At 35.4% G+C, this 23,134-nt stretch overlaps 1 protein-coding gene across 5 annotated transcripts; it reads right to left on the bottom strand.

Moving 5' to 3' along the window:
- Nucleotides 1-629: 629 nt before the first annotated feature.
- TSEN15 (tRNA splicing endonuclease subunit 15) lies at nt 630-23,133 on the bottom strand. 5 transcript variants are annotated; one of them, XM_001109012.5, is made up of 5 exons: nt 22,973-23,133; nt 20,394-20,475; nt 19,963-20,098; nt 2,525-2,678; nt 630-2,008 (listed from the first exon to the last, which is right to left on the bottom strand). In XM_001109012.5, exons 1-5 carry the CDS (start codon nt 23,105-23,107, stop codon nt 1,988-1,990), a joined length of 528 nt encoding a protein of 175 aa, XP_001109012.2. In that variant the 5' UTR covers nt 23,108-23,133; the 3' UTR covers nt 630-1,987. The 5 variants fall into 5 exon arrangements, with proteins under 5 accessions (XP_001109012.2, XP_014977499.1, XP_077857519.1 ...); XM_015122013.3 differs by having other exon boundaries at nt 2,537-2,678; XM_078001393.1 differs by having other exon boundaries at nt 2,641-2,678.
- Between the last annotated feature and the right edge of the window lies 1 nt (nt 23,134).

Below are 23,134 nucleotides of genomic sequence, written 5' to 3'. Positions count from 1 at the left end.
AGCAGAGGGAGCCTGAAGGAGTTATGGAGACCTCCCACCAAGAATAAAAGTGAAATTCAAATACCATCCAAGGAAGGAGTCACGAATGACTACAGATGAAGAATGATGCTTTATACTATTTTGTGATGGTCCTAATTTTCATCATTTTTTCCATTCTTGTTATTATTGTTTCCTAATCAGCCATGAAACCCTAGTGTGTAGGCAGGACCTATGACCTGCTTCCAACCAACAGAATATGGCAAAGGTGATGGGATGTATGTGATTACATTATATAAGATTATACAGTCCATCTTGCTGAGACTCTCCTTTGCGGGCTTTGAGAAAGCAACCAGTTATATTGAGAAGGCCCATGTGACAAAGAGTTGAGGGTGGCCTCCTGCCAATGGCACATAAGCATTGAGCACTCTCAAGGAACTGAAGGCTACTAATAACCATGTGGGTGAAAAAGCTGACCCCTCCCCGGTCAAGTCTCAGATGAGACTGGAGCCTCACAGAGGACCCAACTAATCTGTGCCCAGGTCCCTTACCCACAAAAACTATAAGATAATAAATGTGTGCTGTTTTAAGTTGCTACATTTGTGGTAATATTATTTTGCAATGATAGATAACTAATACAGATTTCAAGACACTTTTTAATTTTAAAACATTTTTATTATAAAAGAAATACAAATAAAAACATTAAGAAAAGACAAAGTCATCCATTTTCTGCCTCCCATCCCACTATAACCGGTTAGTAATTTGATTTACTTTGTTATCTTTTTATAGAATGCTTGGTCTGTTATTTCAGCCATGATTACATCCACTCATACACTTTTCCATCTTGCAATTTTTACTTAATGTAACATTTTCATGCTTTTAATAATATTCATTACTAATTTTTAGTAAGTACATTATGTACCATTTGTATATATCTGTTTATTGACTATTCCTTAGATGCAGGGATGCAAACTATGGCGCCACATTTGTAAATAAAGTTTTACTGGAACAAAGCCACGCCCATATTGTTTATGTATTGTCTGTGGCTGCTTTTGTGCTTCATACAGCAGTGTTGACAAGTTATGACAGAGACAGTAGGTTAAAAACCTAAAATAGTTACTTTCTGGCCCTTTATAGAAAAAGTTTGCCAATCTTTACCCCAAACTTTAAAGTGGTTTATAATTTGGGCTACTAAAAGTAATGTCACTTGGAATATCTTTGTGCATATAATTTTTCATACTTTGTACAATTTGAGAGACATTAACAAAAGTGGAATAACTGGGTCTAATTAATGAAGACATTTTTAAGGTTCATACTCTCCCACACTCTTGTAACATTCAAGCTATGATATGTGATAAGAATGAAAAGGATAGCCCAGAACTCTTGTAGGTAACATGTCTCTGGTTCCTGTTACTCAAGACACTTAAGTTTACACTCTGGATGAACATATTTTGAGTTTTGATTTAAAGTTAACCAAAAAAGAGAAATAACAGTAATTGCAACAGGAAGACCAATTGAAAGAAATCTTTTACTTTCTACTGGAGAGGAAAAAGCAGGCAGAAGTAGGTGACAAGGTATATATAAAATGCCATTCTAACATAGCTGCAGTGGCCAAAACGCACTGGGGAGAGTTGAGTGAGAAAAAGAGATAGCAGTCTCAACAATGAGCTGGCAGTGGCAGCAAGAAACCAAGAGGCAACTATGAGTGTGGGATGACAAAAGCAGCAGACAGGTCCCACCCATTTGAACACATCCTAGGCATAAACCTGTATACAACTGTAATTAAACTGTCTCTAGATAAGAAAGTTTTAAAGAAATCACTCTATATTTTTTAAGAAGGAGAAAGTCTTCTATCTAGGGAAGTTTTATTCTTCAGAATGAAAACCTTATGGAATGGGGAAGTCAACCCTCACTATTTAAGTCAACCCTGACTATCTCTGAGATAAAAGCAGTCTGATGGTTCTCAAATCCAATCTTGTATGAATAAAACAAGCATCAGGAAACACAGATGTCATCTTCTAAGAGAAATATTCTGGAAAAAAAAAAAAAGATCAGAATGGACTTTTCTCCAATAAACAATGTAATCCAAAAGCAAAATTAGAAAGCTATTTAATGTAATTATCCAAATTATGCCAACAAAGTATGTAAAGAAATCACATATAGCCCATTTATCTTATTAAAATGTTCCTGTCAAAATGTCAACCAATTTAACATTTCTTAAAGAAGCGTTTTTTTAGTTACAACTATTGTTAGCCTTTACATTCCACCTCAGTTACTCACTAAATAATTAAATGCATGATGACTTCATAAAATACTTTGGAAAACCATGAAATTCTCCATAGAGTAAGGAAATCAATTTTTTTGCAACAATAACTAGGAATACACTACTTTGAACAAAATATAGCCAATTTTCTGAGGTATGAAAATCAATACTTTTTTTCTTGAATTTTCCCTATGGCAAAGGAAGTGGCAGTTCTGTGAATGACTTGAGTCACACTTAAAATCATGTCATAATTTTCCTCTTTTTGTACTTGTTGCTGTCAGTTACCTCAAAACTGACCTGAGGGTCTGGCAGCATAAATCCATCAGTAAGTTTATAATAGACTATTGTAGAATCAGACTCCACTATGGCCAAAGTAAAAGACATCGGCAAATCTGGATCACCTTGCAATTTTCGAGATGCCTTCAAGATCTCCCTTATCCTGAAAATAAAGTCACAATATACTTAGGAGTTGCGGTCACTCAATTAGACTAGATGTGACACAGAAGAAAGCACTAGAAAACTTGAAAACAGGTCACAAGAAACCAAACTGAAGTACAAAGAGAAAAAATAATTTAAAAAAATAACATCAGAAGCTTCTGGTATAGTATCAAATAAGTTTAACATACACATCATTGGAATCACAGAAGGAAAGGAAAGAGAATGGTATAGAAATAGTTGACAGTTTTCCAAAATTGATGTCTCTGAATCTGAAGTATATCTTTTATAGACAGCATATAGTTGGATCTTGTTTTTAGCTCCAATCTGACAATCTCTGCCCTTTTGAGTGTTTATTCACATTTAAAATTAACATTGGTATGGTTGGATTCATGCCTGCCATTTAGCTATTTGTTTTCTATATATCACATGTCTTTTTTCTTCCTCTCACCCTCCTTTATCACCTTGTTTTTCTATTAAATAGGTATTTTCTAGTACGCCATTTTAATTAATAATTTTTTTTTTTACTATAGTTTCTTGAGTTTCTTAGTGGTGACTCTAGAGATTACTATTGTGTCTTAGTTTATCACAATTTCTCTCAGCTTAACACTAACTTGATTCTAAAAAATATAAACTGCTCCAATAGAGCTTTATTCCTTTCCTCCTCCTTTATGCTATTATTGTCATATACATTTATATATTTAAACCCAGTAATATAGTGTTATAATTATTACTTTATATAATTTTCTTTTTATAAAGTTAAGAGGAGAAAGGAAAATATATTAGGGTCTTTTTACATTCACATATTTAATATTTCAGGTATTCTTCATTTCTTCATGTAACTATCTGGTGTCACTGTTTACTCCAATATAGCTTCATTCCTTCCCCCATCCTTTGTGTTAATACTGTCATATAAGTTACTTCTTAACCTGCTATAAGCCTGGTCAGTTGATTTTTGACAAAGGTACAAAGGCAATTCAACGGAGAAAGTCTTTTCAAGGATACTTGAAATGAAGATAGTAGTACACCCTTATGTCTACACATAAGATTATTATATGAATCAATTAAATGGCATATATGAAAAGACTTCGTAAACTGTCAAGTGGTCATATTATGTAGTACATATACCAGCTTTGCTACCTTGCAAATTGGGATATAATATTTATAGATAACCCTGCCTCCATGATTATTGCTAAAACTGAATACTAACCCAAACATACTAAGTTACACTGTGCCATTAGTGGAATTATAGAAAATGGTTATTTTCTGAAACAGTCTGAATCCCAGAAATTGACTTAGTCCTTAAAAAATTATTTCCACCTATGCTGAACTATATTACAATTAGCTAGATTCTTATTCATAAGAATGATTTACTTTAGAGAAAGATATTCTGATAAAGCAACTATAGATATTAATCAGAAACTTCATTACTCAGCACTGATGGGAAATCACACTGTGATAAAAGGCAGCATATCACAATTGATTCTTCAACGCAAATCTTTTAGTAGCTAAGTATTTTCCTTCTTCAAAAGTGGCACACCAATATCTAAATTAATAATAATAGAAAAAGATCAATTTTTATAGGCTGTCCATCTTGAATTAATTTTTTTCTACAAAGATGGAAAAGAAGAAACAGACAATGGATCAACTAAAATTTTAACTTATCTACATCTTTTGTTGTCAGCATGTATCATGATTACTTCACAGTATGCAACATACATAAAACCCAGTGTATAATGCACATAAAGCCACTTCAATGCCACAAGATATATTTCTCTAAACATCCCCAACTGGTAGACTGTGATGAGAATGGGACACAGACAAGAAGGAAGCCTGTTAACACAACTTTTACACATTTTCCATTTCTGAAGATATAATGTTATTTAAATCAGAAAGTGTGTTTGTATGTGTGTGTGTGGGGGTGGGGGGTGTTCCCTAAGGAAAACTTTATGGGAATTCTAGCCCATATACTGAAATTTAGAATAGAAATTTCCATCTTATTCACTACTCTTTTTCCATTCTCAATTTATATTTGTTTCCGGAGTTCTTTGATTTAAGCGGCAAAACATTTTCATACTTACCCCAAATACCCACGCAGGAAACCCTAACATTTGAAAACTAACTCAGAGTTGTAAAAGGGGTTTTGTTTTCAGAGTTGAGAGAAATCACTGTCAAAAATGAAATGGAAGTTCCCATTTCTGAGGCCTTGTTTATGGTACTTGGTTGGCGGGGGGCAGGGATTGTGAATTACTAGTGAATCTTCTCGGTAGTAACAGAAAAAAATAGTTTATCTGCCTCTGTTACTCAAAGTACACTCCAGAAGTCTCACACAGTTTCTTGTTCAGGATCTCTTCTAGTCGATTTTTCAAGTATGTTTAAAGCAAAGCCATCATCTTTTCCTCAACAAACAAGAACAAGACCTTTCTTGTTTGCTTCCATTATAGGATATTGCATAAAATCCTACAAATGTTTACTTTGCCTTTTAGTCAACAGGTTATACTTTCTCAATCTATTAATAATAACAGTAAAAAAAGATTTTGAAGTTCTTAAAAAAACCACATATGATTGTAAAGATCCCAAGAACATTTAAGTATCACCAGACTATAATCTCATTTAATTTCTAACAAGCTTATGGCTTGAAATCTTACTTTAGAAATGACAGAATATTTCCTTATATGTATAAATTTTAATAGCTCAGTTCTTTGGAAAAATATTGTGACAACATTAGAAATATTGTATGTTTCATCACACAAATCTACAATAATAAATGACAAAATTCTTTATAGTTTATACTGGATAGAAATCAACATATGAAAAATATCACCTATGTATTAATAATAACAGTTTCAAGTTTTAAACTCAGTTATATCTAAAGGGAAAAATCCCACCTAAAGAAATATATATATCAAAAATAATAGCTATTTTATTAACAGTAACAAAATTTGATGCTCACAACAGGTGTTTCTTTCTCATAACTGGTCACAGAAGAGCTCTGTGTACAGAAAAAAAATTATTCCAGAGCTTCATATATCTAACTTGAAAGCAAGCCTGAAGCAAATACACAGTTAACACTATTTGGCTAATACCTTCAGTCCAAGCTATTTAAATGCTTTTCATAAATCTTAGCATTGATTTTTCTACAATGATTCTAAAACAGAGACTAAGTAATCTCTGAAGATTTACAAAGAGGACAAGAAGTTGAAGACCACATTACTTTTAACTTCAAATGCTATTGAAATGAATGTATCATGGGTTAAAAGTAGTATTAATTTCAACCCATAGAAAGTATCTCTTTCTTTGCTCTTCAATGTGGCCAAATAATATACGCTATAGCCTTATTAGTAAAAGAGAATAACTCCTTGATTTGCCTCATTATGATATAATGGAATGACATACCATAATGCAACTCTGAAACATAATGCAAAATTAAGTTGGTGCCAGAGGCACCAAAGAAGCGTTATTCATCCACAGGCTCGGTTCCAAAGAAAAGTTTCAGGGATAACAGACCTCCTCCTTGAAATTCATGCCAATGCCTTCCTAGTAAAAAATCAAGGCAGCTAAAATTCCAAGGGGGTTTACTGAACAATCAAGCTATCCACCCCAGTGGGAAGTCATTCTGTAATAAACTGCAAGCTTTTTTTTAAGGGTAAGAGAAAAAAAAATGCTGTATCAGTTAAAAGAAGCTGACAGAATTGAGGGTTTCACCAGCAGCAGATTTCTAACAGAGGTAAGGTGAGGACACACATCCTAATATGCAGAGAGGCCAAATGACAGAAGTCATTTTGCAGTTATGAGACTTCGGGACTCAAATAAAAAGTGGTCATTATAATGAATTTGTAATAAGGATTATGCTTTCAGAAAGTGGCAATATTTTTCCATTACAGGAAAATAATAATGGACGGTCCTTCAAGAAAGTATGTAGCATTTGGGGATTAAATCTCATATCTAAGAATATCTGCAGAGACGTTCTAAAGAAAGAACTAGTTCTGGTAACCCTTTACTCCAGAATTAATATTAAGTCCTTTTCCCAAGGCACTAGGGAAAATGAGGGGTGAAAGGGCAGAGAGAATATAAATGAAAAGAAATTCAACTGAAAAGTAAAGAGGTTATTCATAACATTGGCAGGTTACAATGTAAAGCGTGGAAAATGGTGATAAATCCTGCAAGTGGATGGATTTTGCAGATATGTGTGTGTGTGTGTGTGTGTGTGTGTGTGTATATTTGTTTGTTTGTTTGTTTGTTTGTTTTTTGAGAGAGTCTCGCTCTGTCACCCAGGCTGCAGCACAGTGGTGTGATCCTGGCTCACTGCAACCTCCACCTCCTGGGTTCAAGTGATTCCTTTGCTTCACTATGCCTCCCAAGTAGCTGGGACTACAGGCACACACCACCACACCAGCTAATTTTTTGTATTTTTAGAAGAGACGGGGTTTTGCCATGTTGGCCAGGTATCAAACTCCTGACCTCAGGCGATCTGCCCACCTCAGCCTCCCAAAGTGCTGGGATCTGCCCACTTCAGCCTCCCAAAGTGCTGGGATTACAGGTGTAAGCCACTGTGCCTGGCAGATTTTGCAGATATTCTAATTTTTTGGAAACTCTTAAAAGGTTGCTTATAGTACATTCTTATGATCTTTAAGGTATTATTTAGCAAGTCTCTGCTGCAGGAACACAGTTAGCCTAAGATAGCTTACCCAATCTTTCAACAAATACTTACTTAGCACCATGTACGAGGTACCAGGTTAGACCCTAGGGATATACCAATAAACAAAACAAAGTTCTCACTTTCAGGGAACTTACTTTCTAGTGGAGGAAAACAGACAGTAGATAATCAAAGAAAACCAAATACGCAATAGGTTTACTAGCATTAATATAGCAAGTGTTTTAAAGGAGGACCACTTAGTAGGTCCAGGAGGTGAGATAATAGCAGCTTAAGCGAGAGTGGTAACAGTTGTAGAGAAGTGGTAAGACATGGACAGATTCTGGATGTATTTTTAAGGAACTGACGGGGTTTACTGATAAATTAATTTGGGGGTATGAGAAAATGGAAGAATAAAAACTAAGAGATTATAGCAAGGTTACAGGATACAAGGATAATATACAAAAGTCCACTTTATTCCTATATATCAGCAATAAACAACTGGAATTTGAAATTAAAAACAAAACACCATTTACATTAGCTTCATAAAAGATAAACATTTAGGTATAAATCTAAAAATATTTATAGGATCTATGTGAAGAAAACTGTAAAACTCTGATGAAAGAAATCATACGAGATCTAAATAAATCGAGAGATAGTCCATATCCTGGATACCAATTCTTCTCAATGTGATCCACAGTAAGTGCAATCCCATTCAAAATCCCAGCATGTTGTTTTGTAGATATTGACAAGCTGATTCTAAAATTGATACAGAAAGGCCAAAGAGTCAGAATATCCAACAAAATGTTAAAGAACAAAGTGAGAGGACTGATTTTATCTGACTTTAAGACCTATTACAAACCAGGCACAGTGGCTCACACCTGTAACTCAGCACTTTAAGAGGCTAAGGCAGGTGGATCACTTGAGGTTAGGAGTTTGAGACCAGCCTGGCCAACATGGTGAAACCCTGCCTCTACTAAAAATACAAAAATTAGCCAGACGTGGTGGCACGCACCTGTAGTCCCAGCTACTGGAGAGGCTAAGGCATGAGAATTGCTTGAACCCAGGAGGCAGAGGTTGCAGTGAGCCGAGATCGTGCCTTTCCACTCCAACTTGGGCACAAGAGTGAGACCCCATCTCAAAAAAAACACACAAAGAAAAAAAAAAAAAAGACCTATCGAAAAACTATAATAGTCAAGATCATGTGGTATTGGTTAAGGAATAGATAGGTCAATGGAATAGAATAGAGAGCTCAGAATTTACCCACATAGTCAATTGATCTTTGACAAAAAAAACAAAAGCAATTTGATGAAGAAAGAAACATCTTTTCAACAAATGGTGCTAAAGTAACTGGATATTCACCTGGAAAAAATCAGTCTAAACACTGAACTTACATCCTTCATAAAAATTAACTCAAAATGGATCATAGACCTCAATGTAAAATGCAAAACTATAAAACTTTTGTAAGACAAAATAGGATGCCTTGGATTTGGTGATGAGTTTTTAGATAAAATACCAAAAGCATGATCCAGGAAAAAAATATTATATCAGATTCTATTAAAATTTAAAACTTCTGTTCTGCAAAACACAATGTTAAGAGAATGAAAATATAAGCCATGGATTGGGAGAAAATATTTGTAAAACACATATCTGATAAAGGACTTGCATTCAAAATATACACAGAACTCTTGAAAGTTAACAAAAAGAAAACCGAATTTAAAAATGGGCAAAAAATCTGAACAGACACCTCATATGTGGCAAATAAGCATATGAAAAGATGTTCAACATCATATGTCATTAGGAAATTGCAAGAAGTTAAAAAAGCGGCAATGAGATGCCACTGTGTGCCCACTAGGGTAGCTAAAACCCAAAATGCCATGCTAACAAGGATACATATTGCTGAGTGAAAGCCAATCTGAAAGGCTACATACCGTATTATTCCAGCTATATGCCATTCTGCAAAAGACAAAACAACACAGAAAGTAAAAAGTTCAGTGGCAGCCAGGGGTGGGCTTGGGGGTGAAGAGAGGGATGAATAAATGAAGCATAGGGAATGTTTATGGCACTGAAACTATTCTGTATGTGACGATGAATACATGACATTATGCATTTGTCAAAAACCATAGAATTATGCAATAAAAAAAACCTTAATGTAAATGACAAATTTCAGTTAATAATAATAATAATGTATGAATATTGGTTAATTGTAACAAATATACCATACTAACACAAGGATGTTAATAACAGGGGAAACACTGCTCGACTGGGACTTAGATGGGAAATCTCTGTACTATCTGCTCAATTGTTTCTGTAAATCGAAAATTGGTCTAAAAAATAAAGTGTGCGTGTGTGTGTGTGTGTGCATACATTTTAAAATGACTCTAAGGTTTTTGGCCTGAGCCTCAAAATGAATACAATTGCCATTTATTGACATAAAGAAAACTACAGAAGGAGAAAGTATAGGAGCAAATCAAGATTTCTTTTTGGACATGCTAATTTGAGATGCCTTTTTAGATCGCAGTAGAGATGTCAAGTAGGCAGTTACATATATGAGTCTGAAGTTCATGGAAGAGGGTGAGATGGAGATAAAAATTTGGGAGTCATCAGTATATCGATGATATTTAAAACCTTGGAACCAGATGATGCTGCTTAGGGAGTGAGTATAACGAAGAGAAAAGCTCAGATGACTGAGCCCTAGTCACTGAACCTCCTCAAATCCCCAAATTAGGTTCTTGCATTAATAGCTAAACATCTATATCCTTACACATTTGCACATTGTAATTGGTATCCATTACAGAAAACAGAAACAAGCATTGCAATTCCTAATATCCCGACTCAATCTTCTCACCTTTATTTCAGGATTTCCTAAAGATTTTGTAGTGGCAAACTCTTGATTTAACTTTCTCTTACCTTCGACTTCCTTAATCCTTAAGAGGTTGCTTTTCCTGAACTGTTACTTCCCAGGAGGAGAGTTGTTTGTTTGTTTTTTCATATTTTTTCTATGTCTATCTCTCCTTTCCTCCACTCCTTTTCTCTCCATTCCCATCTCTCTTGTATCACACATACTCACTCCTCCTTCTCCACCCACCCCACACCAATCTAGGGCTTCTCACCAACTGCAGGCAGGTACTCTCTCTGCCATTACTACATACCCAGTCATAATGAACTATTGGCAAATTTCAGGCCCTCTCAGCCCTCAATACCTTGCTCATATTATTACTTTAACCAGGGCATCCATTCCCATCCTTGTTCCTTGTTCCTGTATATTTCAAACATCTTGTCCTCCAGTAAGTTTTCCCAGACTCTCTCATCTCTTTATCCCACCAGTCGAAGTTAGGTCTCCTCCCTCTGTGGTCTTCCTCAGTACCCTGCACATATCTGTCATTACATTTCTCACACTGGATGTAAATGTCTGTCCACCTCAGCTCTAGACTGTGAGCATCTTGTAGGCAAAGTCTATGATATTTTGTACCCCTTGAGCCCAGGCAGCCAATAAATAAATAAGCAACTTAGAAAATACTGGAATAATTTGCAATTTACCTTTTTATTCTATCCTAAAACCAAATTTTGCCTCTAGATAGTATATAATTATGTTTATATTCATTATATTTAAATAAAAAGTATAATTAAATACATTTATAACATTTTTAGTGAAGGGTAAGACCAGTAAATAAACTTTTAATTTTCCCTACACATCTCAGTGTATTAAAATATTAGTTTTTTTCTTCTCCTCATGAAAACACAAAGGCAATGGATTTAAAAATAAATAATCTGTCCATTTATATTATCTGGGTTACTGCTGTGATAACACAAACAGCTAATAAAATGTTCTTTAATCATGTCCTTTAAAAAAAGAAAAATTACTATTGACAGCCTTTAAAAGCTATATTGGGAAAAATTAATTCTGACAAAGAAAAAATAACTAAAATTCATTGGATTCAATGTATGAGAAAAAGAGAGTACATTCTTTTGAAAACAACATTGAGGGAAATAGGATGTGATATACATTAATAAGCTAAGCATCATATTAAGCAAAGCACCTCAGGCTAGGAATCCTAACTTTGGCTCTGACATTCATTTCTAATGTGCACAGAATTATTTTCACTTCTCTTAAGGCATAAATTCCTTTAATTGTACAATAATCTTGCCAAAATAATTTTATTCAAACCAACTTTTAAAAGCTCTTAGACTTTTAGCTTCATGGTAGCTGAGCTTGCAGAGGAGCAATTTGGTAATTGAATGTTTACATCTTTTTCTAAACTTCTCAAGTAATATGCGGATGCCAAGAAGAACTTTTGAAATATTTTTGTCTTAGATAAGATGGCTGAGTGTATTCAATTTAGAAAGGTTACCAACTGCCATGAAACAATAAAAACAAAAGAAATGCCACTATTTGGGGTCCTAGGGGAACAAAATGGTGATGGGAGAGGCTCCATTCTCCCATCCACTATTCTTCTTTGACACTGAGAAGAAAGAACCGTTTATAATTTCGTCAGGTTTGAAAGGATGAATGATTCACATATTACTAAAAAAGGAACTACAATCCTTTGGGGGAAAAAAAAGGAGATTAAGTTTTAGAAAGCTGTATCTTAACTGTGCCTGGATTTTATAATTGTATAAGACATTTCACTTCGCTCAGCTTTTTTTAAACTTATATATAACCACAGATGAGCTTAAAATATGTCAACTAAGGTTTTCCCACCTCTTGTATCTTACTGAAGAAACAAAATTTACATTGGAATTGGGAGGTGACATAGAGCCTATGAGGGGGAAAATAAAAAACCCTACCAGTAGTTAAAGACTAGAAAATCATTTTGTTCCCTTATCATTTGAGTCCCTGTATAAGTCACTTAAGATATTTTCCCATTTGCAACTACCTGTAGTACTACTACTATTACAGAAAAGTGTAATACTATTATCCTAACTTCGGTATAGTATACTTCTACCATTTAGGGCACTCAATAAATACTAACGGACCCAAGGTGGTCCAAAGTGAAGCTAATCAGGCTATCTGAACATAAATTTGACTTCATTTGCAATCTTAGCACTGAAAAAGATAGGTCACTAGTTTTAGTTTGTGTTCCTCTTGTTGTCTCATCTTTAAATCCATCAGATCTCTTTCATCTCTGTGTATCTATGAATATGATTTTATACCATTGCTGTGTCTGAGGAAACTGCACCTCTACAGTCATTTACCAAAGTTGCTTCATGTATTCCTTAGATTCAATATAGCATAGAAACAATCTAGAGTACTCTCCATATGGATGCCATGCAAATATACAATTTAATATGGCATTATAATGCAAACTAAAAATTATTTTACATTAGCTTTAGGAAGTATTTTTAGATGAGAGAAACAAGAAACACTAGCAATTAATTACTTCATAATCCATCAGCGAAATCTTCCCACTAGATAATCAGAAATGGGCACTTTATCAATTGTATTCTCCCATTACAGATCAGGAAATAACATTAAATCAATATTTTCATAAGGACCGTTACACACAAGACCTTCTGAAACTTGAAAAACATGACAAAGTGTTTCAACTGTGATCACATACCATATATAACTGCTTTACAGAAAACATGAATCACAAACCGTACTTATGCTCAAAGTAATGCATTCACTCACAGTGATTCAAATACACATTCACCCTGTAAAGGAATCTGTCTACTCTCTTGCCAGAAAGTATGTATACAAAATCACCGGGTCTAAAGCCTGGGAAAGTAAGTGGGAAGCCAACACTAAAAACTGTTCAGGTATTCTTAGAAAAGCACACAGATATAATGTTAAACACTGCCTAGAACAATTACCTTTTAAGGAGGCAGAAAATACATATACACCAAAAAATAAATAATAAACCATATAAATATACATGCCACTCTGCCACATAACAGTCAAGTGGTGACTGAAACAGCGGGACTATTTGTCATCACTAGGGAAATATTTTATAACTAAGTTGTAGTTAACTATGTAAATGACAGACTTTGGTCCAGTTTTACAAACAACAGATTATAAAATTTGTCTCCTACAATAAAAGAGACAGTTATCAGGCCTTATGTGCTTTGCTCTTTGTAAATAATAAGAAATTGTAGCTCCAGGAAACTGCCAAGTCCTCTGGCTCTACAGCTACGTATGCCACCCAACTCTCCTACTAATAAAAATGTTATTTAAGGTTTTTTGAGGAATACGAAGCATTTTTTAAAGCACTATATTCAAGCAGCTAAGAAGCAGAGTCTAAAATGGTGATTTACAACTGGTGTGCTGAGGTTGGTTGTACACTATGTGGCAAGTAATTTGTTTCTAACAATAGAGTACTAAAGTTGGCAGGGTATTTTTAAATATAAAACTAGTATTCCTGATAATATTATCAGTCTCACCAGTGATATTCCAACATTTTTTCTTGAGTGAGAGTCAAAAGACAAAGTTAGCGCTAAGAGGTCCTGGGAACAATACATGGGCCAAAGCCCATTATTATTATAAAAGAAAGAATAATGGCTACTTTTGGGGGGAAGAAAGATTATGATTGGGATGGGGCACATTGAAAAGTTTGTGAGGTACCTAGAAAAGTTCTATTTCTTGACTTAGTTATAATTACAAGAGTTCTAGATGTCTGCCTTATAACTCATTAATCTATACATTTGTATTGTGTGGTTTTCCATAACTAGTTTCATTTATAATAAAATATTTTTAAAAACCAATAAAGCAAGAGAAACTCTAATAGCTGTGAAGCTGAGACCCTGGTACAGCTCACTTAACCTTTTATTATCTTTTGGAAAAAGTGGGGGTACAAATCAAAATACACTTTTAACTTCAGCTTTTTGTATGTAAAGTTAGGATAAAACAAACACCCTGTATACCACTAGAGATTTTGTTGCTTTTAATGAATTTAAGCAACATTTAATGAACGTCTACGTGTAAAAATATTTTGAAATACTTTGAAATTCTGTAACATTCTCTGCAAATGCAAAGTATTCTTAAAACCACATAGAATAAACAACAGCCTCACTTCCTTGCTTAAAGCCCTTCAATGACACCACCCATTTAGCAGTAATTTTCACAGTGTTCTTTATGGAAACCTAAGACTCCGTAGACATGCTTCAGGGGCAGGGCATCATGTACAGATACGCAGATTGTGCTTTGCACAAGGGTGCCTGGCACAAGTGGATCTAAAATCTGGCCTTTGCTGTTCACCAAGCCTTGAACCTTAGTGAAGAGACATTTTTCTTTGTATGTCGAGAGGGAGCTCCTTTTCTGAAATTGTTCAAAGACTCTCTAAGTGCTAGCTGTAGTTCTATTCAAAATTTCCCCATTAAACAGTACCTTATTTTTGTCAAACAATAAAAACAAACTGTCTGAAAGTCTTCTTCAAAGTTAAGACAAATCACAGACAAACACATTTTATATTTGTAATTCCCTGATTTACAAACATACTTGAGCATTCGAGTTCCTCTTCTGTGAGTTGCCTGTTCATATTCTTTGCCCATGTTTCCCACTGGGATTTTTTTTCTGAAGTCACAGAAGCCAATTCTAAATTAATCTGTCAGTTATGCACATGCTATAAATCTTCTCCCAGTCTGTGAAAACTTACACATTGCAAGTGCAAGTATAAACTAGTAATACCCCTTTTGGTAACAATTTAGCAATAACCAGTAAAGATGAAGGGATAGGCCAGGCCCAGGGGCTCACACCTGTAATCCCAGCATTTTGGGAGGCCAAGGCGGGTGGATAACTTGAGGTCAGGAGTTTGAGACCAGCCTAGCCAACATGGTAAAACCCTGTCTCTACTAAAACACAAAAAATTAGTTGGGTGTGGTAGTGCATGCCTGTAATCCTAGCTACTCAGGAGGCTGAAGCAGGAGAATCACTTGAACCTGGGAGGCGGAGATTGCAGTGTGCCGAGATCGCACCACTGCACTCTGTACTCCAGCCTGAGCAACAGAGCCAGAATCCATCTCAAAAAAAAAAAGAAAAGAAAAGAAAAGAAAGAAGTATAAATGTCCCAGCTATTCTTAGGGAAACTTTCATACATGACTACAAGGAGGTACTCACAAGGCTATTCATTAGAATACCATTAGTAATAGCAAAAAAGTAAAAACAATGATGGCCTTCATAATCTAAATAAACTTTCCCATCTAACTTTCCATCCTTTCCCTCTTTTTTCTGAAATTTTATTCATTCATTTATTCATTTGCTATCTTAAGGAATATTACTATACACCTACTGTGACTAGACACCATGCTAGGTAGGCAGTCATGCTTAATTACTTACAGTCGTCCTACTAAACCATGGTCTCTTAACGGCTAAAGAGACTTTTCCTGTCCTTCCTCTGAGTTTTGACATAACTTTGTACATAACCCTGTTAAAGTACTTATCAGTACTCCATTATCCTTGTTATTCAATTATCTAGCTACAAAATAAGTGAAGGCAGTCCCAAATCACACATTCAATTAAATATCTGAACAAAGGGCAATTCTGGTTTTTTAGATTCCATCCAACAATTACCAAAAAAAAAAAAACAAACATGTATTTTCTAAGCTAATATTCAGTGCTAGGATACTACTTTCATGAGGATGTCATGAAAGTATTTGTTTATCATGGTATCCCCAGCACCTAGATCATTGCCTGACACGTAAGAGTCACTCAATAAATACTTGTTAAGACCAAAAAGCCCAAGCAATATTATCTGACAAATAATATTTAAAAGTGAAAACAGAATCATTAATTTATGTAGATGTTTTATCACTGAATAAGTAAAAGCTGTTTTCCTTCTTAAATAAAAAGTATTTTTTCTTTCATGATGAGTTACCCTCACATCCTCCCACCAAATACTTTTAGGACATGTCCCAGTGAATTTCTCTGCTATACGAGGTTATCAGAGACTCAACATCAATCATTTTCTTCTCTGTGTTACTAACACAGAAAAATTCCCACATTAACTATGAAAGGCTGGAATTGCAACATTACTGTTAGACATATAACATTTTATATCATAAAATACACTAAAAGTAAAAATAGATAAAAGTATGCCTACTACCTAAAAGATTGCCCTGTTAAAGACTGAGTAATGAAATCACACATACACACATTTCCATTTGTTAAAATGTTATTTGCATAGTTTGAGTTGAGAAAATGTTATGCACTAAAAGACATATAAATCTAGTATGTATCAGGCCTCATTTGTGCTATTTTCTATATTAGTATTCTACTGTATAATATAGTTAAGAATATTTATATAAAAACAAGACATAAAGATTTAAGCTCTCTCAGTTATTAAATGCAAGAGCATCAAAATGGCTTACCAAATTATCACTCCAACTAATTCTACTTGAAGAAGAAAACAAGCTTTAGCCATTCAAGCTAGAAAAGCATTAATTACCACTTGGAAAATACTAGAAATTAACAATAGAAACAAATTTGTACTTCTAGACTTATGAAATGATTTTGATTAAAATAGGCTATTGCTTTCATTAATTTTATTTTTTAGGAATAAATGCAGGTTAATTTCAAATAGTAGCTCCTTGTCCAAACAAATAATATAACATTAATACTAGCTAGGACAATATTTGTTACAGTAATTAAAAGACAGAAATAATCAGTTCTCAGGAATGAATTAAGACTCTTGGATATAGGATGGCTTGAAAAACATGCTAGTAAAAACTGGAAAGTACTAGTGATTAAATCTGATGTCAATGCTAACAACTATTTGTAATTCTCAAACACAGAAAATACCCCACAGTAAGGAGCTTCTCAAAGAAGCATATGAATAGACTGATATATTAAAAAACAATTCTCATTATGAATCATAAATCCAAAAAATACTTCATAGAAATCTGCAAATTTAGTTTAATATGGCTTTATGAAATATGCACAATGAAAATAACCAGTTATAGTAGCTTTAATTTAGAAGGGATCTTGCATGTACTGGTAATCTAAATCCCTCAACGACAAAAAAAAGACAAGGAAACTGAAACCCAGAGAAATTAGGTGTGTTGCTAAGCATCAATCAAAATGTTAAGTGTCAGTCCCAAGACTAGAACCCAGGTCTTAAGACTTTATAGTCTAGGGTTCTTTCTATTAGACTGCTATATATTCAGTTATAGTCAGCTAGAAAAAATGTAAGTATTCATCGACGGTATTCATGCTGGAATTTAAAAGGCTTTGCTCTTTTCCCTACTTATATGCTACCCAAATAGAGCTGTGTTTTCATTTGTTCATTCTTCCCATACCCCAGTCTCAGAGGTTTACAGCTCCCCTTTACATGCCCAATATTACTCTCTTCCGTTATCCTCTTGAATCCATCCTTCCTCATCTCTCAAGAATCTTGCTCCATCAATAATTGCCATCTCTTTTCTATTTTCAGACTTTCTGTAGGACAGCTCACGTGGCAGCTGGCTTCCTTTATAGCAAGCAAGAGAGAGTGCCCAAGATAAAAGCCCCAGTCTTTTGTAAACTAATCTTAGAAGTGACATCCCATCATTTTTGCCAAATTTTATTCATTAGAAGCAAGTCACTGAGTCCAGATCTCACTCAATGGAAGAGAGTTATACAAGGGAGTGAATACCAGAATTATAAGAAGCCATCTTAGAAGCTGCCTGCCACAGCTTCTAAAGAAGAAATGCGTAAGGGAGGTTTGCTAACCAGATACCAAGACTTCTTACGAAGCAAGCGATTAAGCGATGTGGTATTGGCAAAAAGACAGATAAACTGACTAATGGAATATAATAGAGAACCCAGAAACAAATTAATGTACGTCTGGAACTTTGGAAAATGGCAGAAGTGATATGTCAGATAGTGAGGAAAGGAGGGCCTATTCAGTAAATAGGGGTAGAAAAAGTGGTTATCCACATGGCAATGGTATCCCTAACCTCCTCTCACACCATTAAAAACAACAAGAACAACAGAACTCTTAGTGAAAATATAGGTGAATATTTTTTAGACCATTAGATAGAAAATATTTCTTAAACTAGACACAAAGACGTTGATTATAAAAGATGGATAAATATGATTATATTCAAATTAAGAACGTTATTCATTGAATGACATCTTAAGATAGTGAAAGACAGATTTAAAAACTGGAAAACACAATCAAAAAACTATTAGTGTCAAGAATATATAAAGAATTCATACAAGTCAATGAGAAAACTAAAAACAACCCAACAGGCAAAAGATATGAACAGATATTTCTTATAAATAATACATATATAAAGAAATATTCAGTATTATGAGTGATAAAAGAAATGTAAATTAAGACCACAGTGAGAATAATCCATTCTGTTGGCAAAAATTTAAAAGTCTGACAATACTAAATGTGAGAGACAATACAGCTCCAAAGGATCTTATTTACATTGCAGGTAAAAAGTAAATTGAGGCAACCACTTCGAAAATAGTTTGAAATTATCTCCTAAAGTTAAACATTAGCAACACTCCATCATCAAGGGAGTGGATGTGAAAATGGGGGTATAATCACACAATGGAATATTATGTGGCAGCCCAAAAAATGCACAAGAATGAATGAATTTTAGCAAAATATTAAGTGTATAAGGTCAGCCTTAAAAGATAAAGTTTTTAAATTAAAGTAAAAACATCTAAAATTTAAAACTTCCCAATGAACATGGAATTCGGAATGACAGTTACCTCAGGTCAGTGAAAGCACGTTAAGGAAGGAACTTATAAGATGAGATGTTCGTTATTGTCCAAAATCTAGTTTTGCTCTGGGTGATGGTTACAGAGATACTTATTACATTATGAAAAATAACTAAGTAAATAAATAAACACCAAGCATGAACTAATAATGAGAGTATGTCATGAAACAAAGACATGTTTAATCCAATGCTATGTACCTAAGTTTTTTAAAAAAAGGTCCCACAAGCTACATGAAGCTTTGATTTCAACTTGCATGTTAATCATGCTCTTCACCAACTCCTATATCAAGTATGATTTGTATGATATGGTACATCTTATAATATCTGTTATTTCAAATGTAATGGTCTTACTTCCTTACCAAAAATATAAATATTTCTACCATACATACTGTCTCTGAAAAGTACTGACCATAGAGTAAGTGCTAAATACTTGTTAAATGCTTGATATACTTTGTATATTTGTTCCTGCCCAAATCCCATATTGAACTGTAATCCCCAGTGTTGGAGGTGGGGCCTGGTGGAAGATGTTTGGGTTATAGGGGTAAATCCCTCATGGCTAGGTGCTGTCTTCAGGACAATGAGTTCTCGTGAGATCTGGTCATTTAAAAGTGTGTGGAACCTCCCCCTCAATACTCTCTCTCTCTCACTCCTGCTTTTGCCATATGATGTGCTTGCTCTTGCTTCATGAACTTCTTCCATGATTATAAGCTTCCTGAGGCCTCCCTAGAAGCCGAGTAGATGCCAGCACCATGCTTACTGTAAAGCCTGCAGAACTATGAGCCACTTAAACCTCTTTTTTTTTAAAGAAATTACTCAGTCTCAGATATTTCTTTATAGCAATGCAAGAATGGCTGCATATAACACTCATATTTAACTTATTCCTCAAATAGCCAAGAGTAAAGCTATGAAACCTGCATCCTAAATTTCTTTAAAAATATTATATCACCACATTTAATGTTTCCTACTGCTTTACTTGGGAAAGGAACTTAGACCAAAATCACCTTCTCACCTGTTATGGCTGAGGGAAGCAGTGATGGGGGTAGGCACCACAGTCTGTAACCCCTCCCCTTCTATCTCAGTACCAACAAGGCAGATGAGCTGGAGTTCTGGTAATCCTACACAGTTTACTTCATGCCAGCTTTTGCCTGAAAGAACATCATTGAATGGACAATAATGTTTATTAAATACAAAAGATAAAAACTCCAAACTTCTACCTAATACTCAGCTGAGCAAATATCACTCATAACACTACCTCCTATCTTTGCTTTTCTAATAGCTTCTGTTACTCAATAATTCCCAATGTAAATAAATAAATTGCAAAATTAACAGCAAATGCATAAAAGATTGCTTATTATAATGTTAAGAATGCTATATCCCAATCCAACCCCCCAAATCCCTACCACAGTCCCAATAACAAAACAATATAAACAAACAACTTACTTTCCATGAGGTCCAGGTAAACCAAGAATGCTATATAAACTTGAGTGGCATCTCCTATATCTAATTCCATCATTTCTAAATACTGAAAATAAAATATAATTGTCAAATTGAGAAGGAAAAATTATTTAATATTTTCTTTCAATCAACAAGTAGTCATTAAGTATATATAATCTATAAAATTCTTCTAGGTATAGTGGAAGTTAAAATGCAATATAAGGTCTTAGAGATCGCTGTCTCTAAAGAACTTGCAACTGTTAAATACATGCACACTTAAAATTGTTAGGCAAATAACAATATATGACTGTAAGTGATTAAAAACCAGGTAAACGGAATAAAAAACATGACACAGCAGGTCAGAAGAGCTCTACTCAGAGGGACTGGTGAAAGATTTATAGCAGAGGTGGGATGGGATACAAGTTAAGCACTGAAGAACATTATGATTTAAGTAAATGGAGAAGTAGAGTAATAGGGCAGGTAATCACACAAAGGTGGGATTAAGCCACACACATTCAAGGGCCTGTAAAGAAACCTATCTGCCAGCAATAGAGAAACCTTTTTAATAAAATTTGTGTCGGGACATGTTGGTGGGTACTGTGTATTTCCCTAGCCTCTTATTTGCATATGGAGAGAATCTGCTAGAGTATCAGTCCTAACCTCTCTACCCACTCTTTCTCACTTTAAGAGTAGGGAATTATTTCATCATTAGACTTTTTAAAAGGGATTGACAAGGAACTAGAGAAAGCTGCTTCTTTCAGACTACTGGTCAGCATAAGGGGAACACTTTCCAGGGGCCTACACCTGCAGGAGAATTCTGAGGCTGCCCAGCTATGCCAGTGACTAGGTGGATATGCAGGGCTAATGCTGAGTTGAATTATTAGCAGACCTGAATGGGGACAGGTCTAAAGTCACATTCTCCCATCAGCTTCCGTGTAACTGGACGATACAGTTACAGGAGGATAAGGGTTATTAGTTGTCTACTTCAAACATGTTTTGAAAATAACACCCAAAACAATTTTGAGCCAGGTTACAAGGCCTTGGTGGTCAAGCTATACGTGTGATTTTATCAGTATGGAAACACTGAGGATTTCTAAGCAGGAGAATAATAAAATAAAAGTGTGTTAGAGGATAATAAGTCTGATACCATTTTACTGGATGAACCTACATAATTTTCAAATTAAGAGAAAGGTGAAATTGGAAAAACAAACAGCCCCTATTGCTTTATTACTTCTTTTCTTTTTCTTCTAAAAATTAATCTGATCCTTCAAGAAGAGAAATCAAAAGGGGAGATTTGATGGTCAGGGTGCACACAGCCATTAACTTGAAAAAGAAAACAATCTACAAGTATATAAACCGAATAACAACACCAAATCTAGATAAGGTTTTAAAAAGTTGTTACTGGTGTTTCATTTATTAAGTACTTATATAGTGCTCTCTGTATGTTGAATGTCTTACAAATATTAATTAATTTAATCCTGTAACAAACCTATAAGTATGGACTATTAATATCCCCATTTTTCAGGTGAGGAAACTAAGGCATAATGAGATCAAGCAATTTGTGTCAAATTACAAGGTTGATACGTGACAGAATCAGGATTTAAACTGAGTCTGATTTTGAGTTCACGCTCCTAACCAATATGCTGCCTCTGCATGTTATTGTTTCCCTAAAAGGGCACTAAATAATATTTCCATGCTATTGTTTCTTTTTCTCACCTTTTGGGAGGATGAAGGGGACAGAGTAGGAAGATAAAATTAAGCAAGAGAAGCTGAAAAAGGTTAACTCTTCAAACTTATACCTTTAAATTTTTTCTTGGCTGCTTTTAGATGATTACGAATTATTGCTCTCTAGCAGAAGAGCGCAATTCTGTTAAAGTACCGTACAGACCAGTTTTTGAGATTCTTACAAAACCCACATCTCCATTCACTGCCTGTTCACTGCTTGGAACCTTACTGGTACAAGGCAGTAATGTCTCAAGCAGAAGCAAGCAGGGGACTATCTTTATCTCGCTTGCTGCTAATGTAGAAAAAGACACGCAAAATGTGAGTAGCTCTGCATTGAGCAAGAACCTATTCAAACTTTCGAAGAAATCTGAAATACTAAGAATCTGCACCTTTGCAAAATAAAGATGCACTCTGGGCCCAAGGCTAAGTGTAAACGTGACTGTGCCTAAATCTTTATCATTATGGACCCGCAGACCTTACCCATCGCCCACAAATTGTCTTGCATGGTTACTGCGAGGATTAAATAAATTTATCCCCCAAAGGGGATTTACCTAGACAGCAAAACCTGTGGAGCGCTTATTAGGGATCTCCGGCTTGAGGGGGGCGGAGTTACTGTCTGGCTCTCAGTTCCAGAATGGCTTTGGCTGGGGGGTTGGGAAAGTGTCGGGGGATAGTGCAATTTGTTTAAACAAACAAAACCGATGCTGCCTGAGGCTGGCAGTTGTGCACACCGGTCCCCCTCGGTAAGGGGGGCGCGCGTCCTCAGCTCTCCCGCTGAGGGAGAAAGAAAGACAGCTGCCTGGGAGTTCTGCCTGGGTTAGGGGCCTGGACGGCGCCCTGCTCCTCTCGCGCCTCCTGACCTTAGGGTGGGTGCCCATCCAGGCGTCCTCGGGGGCCCACGAGGGAGCTCCGCCGCCGTCGCCAAAGCCGCGAACGCCGCCCGGACCCAGGCCGCTGCAGCCGGGGATCGGCTCGGAATCGCCGCGCTCCTCCATGCCGGCCGGTGCGGCGCTCCCGTGGTG

Source organism: Macaca mulatta, chromosome 1, assembly GCF_049350105.2.
Source record: "Macaca mulatta isolate MMU2019108-1 chromosome 1, T2T-MMU8v2.0, whole genome shotgun sequence".
Classification (NCBI taxonomy): Eukaryota; Metazoa; Chordata; class Mammalia; order Primates; family Cercopithecidae; genus Macaca; species Macaca mulatta.
Note: the sequence above shows the minus strand (reverse complement) of the source record. Positions and strands in the feature narration are given on the sequence as shown.